The sequence below is a fragment of the Mytilus edulis genome, chromosome 2 (genome assembly GCF_963676685.1).
Source record: "Mytilus edulis chromosome 2, xbMytEdul2.2, whole genome shotgun sequence".
Classification (NCBI taxonomy): domain Eukaryota; kingdom Metazoa; phylum Mollusca; class Bivalvia; order Mytilida; family Mytilidae; genus Mytilus; species Mytilus edulis.
In genome coordinates, this window is record NC_092345.1 from 106,865,985 (window position 1) to 106,872,931 (window position 6,947).

General features: G+C 32.6%; 1 protein-coding gene across 1 annotated transcript; it reads right to left on the bottom strand.

Annotated features, from left to right (window-relative positions):
• Nucleotides 1–979: 979 nt before the first annotated feature.
• LOC139513859 (calmodulin-like) lies at nt 980–4,176 on the bottom strand. The gene is made up of 3 exons (XM_071302714.1): nt 3,932–4,176; nt 3,259–3,347; nt 980–1,425 (listed from the first exon to the last, which is right to left on the bottom strand). The coding sequence occupies exons 1-3, from the start codon at nt 4,067–4,069 to the stop codon at nt 1,239–1,241; spliced, it is 414 nt and encodes a 137-aa protein (XP_071158815.1). The 5' UTR covers nt 4,070–4,176; the 3' UTR covers nt 980–1,238.
• Nucleotides 4,177–6,947: the final 2,771 nt, after the last annotated feature.

Here is a 6,947-nt window from a genome sequence, read left to right on the forward strand (position 1 = left end):
TATTCTTTGTTGTATTTTGGTGCGAGTACATATGTTACTCAGTCTTCTATGTTGTATTTTGTGTATTTTTGGTGCGAGTACATATGTTACTCAGTCTTCTATGTTGTATTTTGTGTACATGTGTTTGTCTTTGGCCTTTTTCGTTTGGTTTTTTGTTACCATGTCGTTGTCATTAATTTCGACTTATTGGTATGAATGTTTCTTAGGTATAAATCGCCTTCTTTGATGTATTAATTCCTGTGTTATTTGATGGCTTTGGTTAAATGAGTTGAAAGGATCAGTTTATTCCAATCATATATTCTCTTATCTATTATACTTGCACTTTGTAAATACAGCCGATTCATAAACCACGCCTTTTTGGGGGGAGATTTTATATTCATAGATGGTTTTCTTTTTGTTAACCTATACTTGTTCCCAGATATGATCTCAATGTTTCATCTCAAAAAGACACAACTTACGAGTTTTACCAGCATAAATGCTGTTGGATAGTGGACAAATTGAACTCCTAGGAAGACTCGAGATAAAGAGGAGGGGTATAGAATTATAGTATACGTTAAAACTCTTAGAAATTCAAGAGGATCTCTGTTCTCAAGGCAAAGACATATATATATATTTATTTAGCTGATCTGTAACAATAACATCTTCATGCCTTATATATCATGTACTGTAGTACGCCGCTAGATTAAAACTGACGTGGAAAGGTAACACATGCCCACCGAAAGCTCTTTTTTTGAGAGCCCAGGTGGTCGTGTGGTCTAGCGGGACGGCTGCAGTGCAGGCGATTTGGTGTCACGATATCACAGTAGCATGGGTTCGAATCCCGGCGAGGGAAGAACCAAAAATTTGCAAAAGCAAATTTACAGATCTAACATTGTTGGGTTGATGTTTAGACGAGTTGTATATATATATATATACTACATGGGTGCAATCTTTGTGATAACTTGAACCAACTATTATCGTCATATGCAAATTAACTGACTGAAATATTTAAATGATTTATTTGTGCATGTTTTTTTATAAAATATATAATCTGTCATATCTCCATATTTCTATCGGATTCTAAAATCATTATTGTAGTCATTATATACCGATCTAATTACATAAATGTTTTTTTTACACCACAACAAACGGATATGCCATGATATTATCCGATGTTGTTCTCGTCAGTTATTACACAAACATAATTCAAATCGAACGTAACTGGAACCAGACGTGTCTATTTACAATAAATGGAAAATTTAAACTAATGTCATAAATTCCTTTTTTGAAATCTGGCCATCTCCATCTTTGTCAATACTTTTAATCATGTCATCTATTTCAGCGTCACTACAACCACATTGTCGGCAGGCGGTGGTTACCTCAGCACGTGATAAAGTACCATCTCCATTTTTATCCATTTCATTGAACGCCTTATCAAATGCTTCACTGAAAAGAAAAAAGAAACTTCTTGAAAGCATGATAACATTTTGAAAATAACAATTAGCTATTTCATTAAAGAGTTGAATTTCCTCCTTTATAGACATCTTAGTTTACTCATCGAATTTGAATCCGAAATATAACAGCTTTGAATATGTCGAAACCCCTTGGTATTTAGACCACAGCTTTAAGTAGACGACGATGCAGCTAGTCTCCAAGTGAGGTCAATGGCCCCTCCTGGATAAAACCTTTAAACTTGTATACTAGTCAATCATTAATCAGAACACTCTCCATGCACCTCTAGTTCACGACTAGTTCGACGTTATTTTTAAGAATATACACTGTAAAAATGGTGTTTAGATTCTTAACACAATTCTAAGCACATCTTTTGTGCACTTTTTTTACAAGTTTAGATCTAAACGTGTCTCAGTACAATGTGTTTAGGATTGTGTTTAGAATCGTGTTTAGCTTAGAAAATGTGTTTAATTTCTATACACTTTCATTTTTAAACGTGTTTAAATTCACGTCATGTTTAAATAGTATGTGCTTACTGAAAAATATGTTTAGAAATTAAACACAATCCTAAACACGTTTAGATCTAAACATGTATCACAAGTGTTTAAATTCTAAGCACGATTTTTACAGTGAATACTAGAAACAGATTTGAATCCGCTACCAACTTAATAAACTTATCATTCCAGAATTAAACAGACGCGTTTCGTCTACAAAAGACTTATCGGTAACGCTCGAAGAAAAAAGTTAAAAGGCTAGATGAGGAAGTTGAAGAGCACTGAGGACCAAAATTCCGAAAAGTTTCCCCAAATACAGCTCTGGTAATCTATTCCTGAAATAGAAAAGCCTTAGTATTTCAAAAATTTCAAGTCTTTCCTTGTATTCTAACATTTGGTTCATATGTCATACGCAATCAATCTTTAACTTTTCAGAAAACATGAATACATTTGTGTATTTAATACTTCCATATCTTTGATCATCCACTCCAGTCATATTGCAGTAAAATTGGGTTTTAAAATTACAGGAAATTCCACGTAAATTGACAATATGATTATATTCCAAATAAAGTGCGACTTTAAGTACAAACACTGCTGTGTTTGTTGGAATATAGGGTTTTCCCACGTCCATTTATCGCAATCAAAGAATTGAACACTTTCTATTTCATATACTGGCACTCTTAAGTGGGAGTGAACTATATGTTTTTTCATCATCCGTGCTGCATTAATTTTTTTCTTAACGATAGTAACGTCATTTCAAACCAATGTCGTTTGAATTCTATGCTGAAAGTTTATTGTATTGGTTGCTGTGAAGTATAAATCACTTTACTAAGTATTGAGTATGTCATATAAAAATGTACATTATTCTGTAAGAAGATTAAACCATAAATCCGTCAAATCAAGGCAACATTACGTAATAATAAGCTTTGTTGGATAGTTGTCTCATTGGCAGTCACACCACATCTCCTTATTTTTATATTGTCTATCAATACATGTATTTTGGATTAATAATTGGCATACTTAACTAAAATCAGATATAAAAAAATACCTTGGGAGTGAATAATCAACCTATATTTGTCGCACATCTGTAAATGGTGTAGAAACATATTCTATTGGCGAATTAAAATTATTCGAGATTTAAAAATTTAAGGTCACAATAAATAGGTAAAATATGAAGATTTAAATTTTGATTTCCTTTTAAAAAACTACAATCAATCATGGTAAACATTTTATAATATTTGATAAAATCACAGAAAAATACTCTTTTAAGTACATTAAAACACGACACTAAAAAAATCAATAAGCAGACAAAAATTATTAGGGTGATAAATACCGTCTATTTAACTTCCTGCATAACTGGTTCAGAAATTCATCTCTAGTTATCTTATCATCTTTGTTGTCATCCAAACCCATAAAGATATCCTGAAATCCAAAGGTATTGACACAATCAGATCATATAATTTGAAACTTTATGGACATTACAAAAGGGCGTCAACCCAGGTTATATCATTGAAACTATGATGCAAGTGTTACACTGGAATGTGTAAAAGTTGTCGACGTTCTGTCAGCATATAGGGAACTAAAAGAGGTTGACTGCCAAGATTTTAAAGGTTTATAATAGTGTACTTTATATGTTGATAGAGTAAGGGGAACAACTCGTCAATTCTAGAGTTTTTGTAAAACAAGGTTGAAATGCTTTATTGCCAATTTGGATTTTAGATTGAATTCTGGCTAACAGGACAATGGTAAACTTATCGTAGCTGATTTTAGTGAAAAGTGAATAATAAATGTATATAGTGAAAAATTATCAGTGTAGAAATTTTGATATTATCAATGACTCCAGAAATCAACTGTCCTAGATGACCAAACTGTAAGAAGCGATTCAACGATTTTCAAGCAATTATAGTCAATAGTAAAAGTAGTTACATATTGGTAAAATGAGTTACATGCATAACAAATAAGTTACATGTTTGTAAAATATTACATGTTTGTAAAATAAAACTTACAGTTGCAGCTTCCACTGAAATGCTTTTCTGGAAATAGCTTGTTAATCCCTTTAACAATTCCAGTTTTGTTACGTTGCCATCTTTGTTGGCATCACAGACATCAAAGATCTTGTTGGCTTCAGACTCACTGATAGGCATTGTGTACTTTGGAAAGGTTCAGCGAAAAATAGGACGACTTTCTTGTTACGCGTTTCAAACTTTTAAATGAATGAAATGTTTTACCTGGTCGGTTTATTACCTGTGTTAACACATATTTGTACGATGAAACCGTTCATACGTATAATATTTTAAATGCCTTCTCGGAGGGTTTATAATGTTAGGCTATGTCAATGATAACTCTTCCTCGAAAAAGTCATTGGTCATTTATGACTAAATACCAGGAAATTCAGTCCAAAATAATCTGCGTAGAAATAAGTAAAATATTACGATGTAAAAATGCGTGTCAGGTGACAAATAAAAATAACTATTGCTCTTATGGACCAACTATTTGTTTCCCTGTATATATTTGTCTGAATTGTACAATTTTCACCTTGACTGGTTTTTTCTCTCTCTCAAGAAATTAGGTGGTAACTCAATTCAAAGAATTGCATTGAATTGAATTGAGAGAAGATGTTGATACATGTCTTTCGTACAATAAAGTTATATTCGATTTGTCGTAAAAAAGATTGTCCCGAGATGCATTATTGGAATAAAATATTAAATTCTGATTAAACAATGAAAACTACGAGGATTTGAAGTCGAAATGGGATATTACACCATGTCAAAACAGTGAAAATCACTGAATGTGTAAACTGTTAAAGTATAAACAGATATATCAAATTAATATTGATATAACAACATGTTTTAAAGTTGTTTTTGACACTTTGTTTCAGTTATTCATGTAAACTATCAGATATAAAGCTTTATCGATTGAAAAGATATGGACAAGGCAACTAACATGTGAGAATATTATTTTAGATCTAATTTCTTATATATGGGATTATATCTGATATATATTAATGGTTGGTGAGAGGCAAATAGCATATTATATATGTAAAACCAATCATTTTATTTCAGTGTGTTTGTTGTTTAATTGTGTAAACTTTTATGCTAAAAGAGATGAGAGTAAAGTATCAATGAAGAAGCACTATAACGAAACAATCGTGAGAAAAGAACTAAAAGCCAGTGCACAACCTTCAATGGTACGATTGCCTTTAAATGATAGAACTAAATAGTAAAAACCATTGTATACCCTTTCATGATACTATAACATATATTAAGTGGAAAACTCAAAGCCGTCAATGATACGATAGCCTTAAAATGAGAGGAGAACGAAAAGCCACTGTATAACCTCAATCATACGATAGCCTAACTACAAGCCACTATACAGCCTTCGGACCTACATGGTGATCCGTTAAATACAATTCTCTCGTCATGTCTTATCTGAATCATCATCACATGTTTATACCCAGAAGCTAAACAGATGACAAATCTAACCCGATACACATGTGGATACAAGATAAGTGTGTGTAGTGATGGGCAATGAGTAAACCATGTACACTAAATAAGTAGATCTTTTAAAGTTTGTTATAAGTAAATGTGCATGTGTCATAAAATAAAATGGGGCTTTAGGACAGGATCCTGTCAGTTGGTCAAACGACTGAATCATTAGAATTGTATGCTTTATAAATGATCCAACGACAAAACCATGGGACATCGAAGCAAATGTGCTACAGGTTAATTTGCGAAAGAGGCAATACAAAACCAGCATCACTGTGTCTCACCACTATACAAGTCTATGTATAGGTTGTGAGATAAAACAAGTAAAGACTTCTCTTGACAAGGAACACACTGACACTAAGGCAAAATATTACCACAGAAATATGTTTGGTGTTTTCAATATGTCATTTAAAGATTCAACTGTTAGGTAGCTATACAATTGAAACTGAGGCAATTCATAATCCAAAAGGAAAAATTAAAGCAGTCTTTGATTCCAATGTATTATTTCTAAACTGGGTCCACTAGATCTTAAATTTTCATTCTATGCAGTAGTACGTGATGCCATTGTAATGCTATCGCCCGTTAAAAACCCTATCAATGTAATTTTATGTTCTGTTATGAATTAAATATCTAATTATTGTACTAATACCTACTTTCGTCTTCTTATTAAAGATTTGACTATTCTCAGTTTCTATGTACTACTATATAATACTTCTTTCATATTTTATATTTGACATAACAGTGGATTAAGTGATTGATGTTCTTTGTTAATTCTCTAGTGACTGTTTATTATTATCACTATATCATTACTAAACTAAAATAGGCTGGTGATTACTATACTCAAATGTCCACGTTTGTCATTCCTTACTACTTACTATCTAGGCTGATGATTACTATACTCGTATGTCCACGTTTGTCATTCCTTACTATTTACTATCTAGGCTGGTGATTACTATACTCGTATGGCCACGTTTGTCATTCCTTACTACTTACTATCTAGTCTGGTGATTACTATACTCGTATGGCCACGTTTGTCATTCCTTACTAATTACTATCTAGTCTGGTGATTACTATACTCGTATGGCCACGTTTGTCATTCCTTACTACTTACTATCTAGTCTGGTGATTACTATACTCGTATGGCCACGTTTGTCATTCCTTACTACTTACTATCTAGCCTGATGATTAATATACTCGTATGGCCACGTTTGTCATTCCTTACTACTTACTATCTAGGCTGATGATTACTATACTCGTATGGCCACGTTTGTCATTCCTTACTACTTACTATCTAGTCTGATGATTACTATACTCGTATGTCCACGTTTGTCATTCCTTACTAATTACTATCTAGGCTGATGATTACTATACTCGTATGGCCACGTTTGTCATTCCTTACTACTTACTATCTAGTCTATTGATTACTATACTCGTTTGGCCACGTTTGTCATTCCTTACTAATTACTATCTACGCTGGTGATTACTATACTCGTATGTACACGTTTGTCATTCCTTACTAATAACTACCGTATGTCTA

Excerpts from the sequence above, each read along its gene's own strand:
- LOC139513859 (XM_071302714.1), bottom strand. The coding sequence starts at position 4,069 with ATGCCTATCAGTGAGTCTGAAGCCAACAAGATCTTTGATGTCTGTGAT. Across the intron at positions 3,348-3,931 it reads TTTCAGTGGAAGCTGCAACT|GATATCTTTATGGGTTTGGA; the intron begins GTAAGTTTTATT and ends TTTGGATTTCAG. Across the intron at positions 1,426-3,258 it reads TGCAGGAAGTTAAATAGACG|TGAAGCATTTGATAAGGCGT; the intron begins GTATTTATCACC and ends TTTTCTTTTCAG.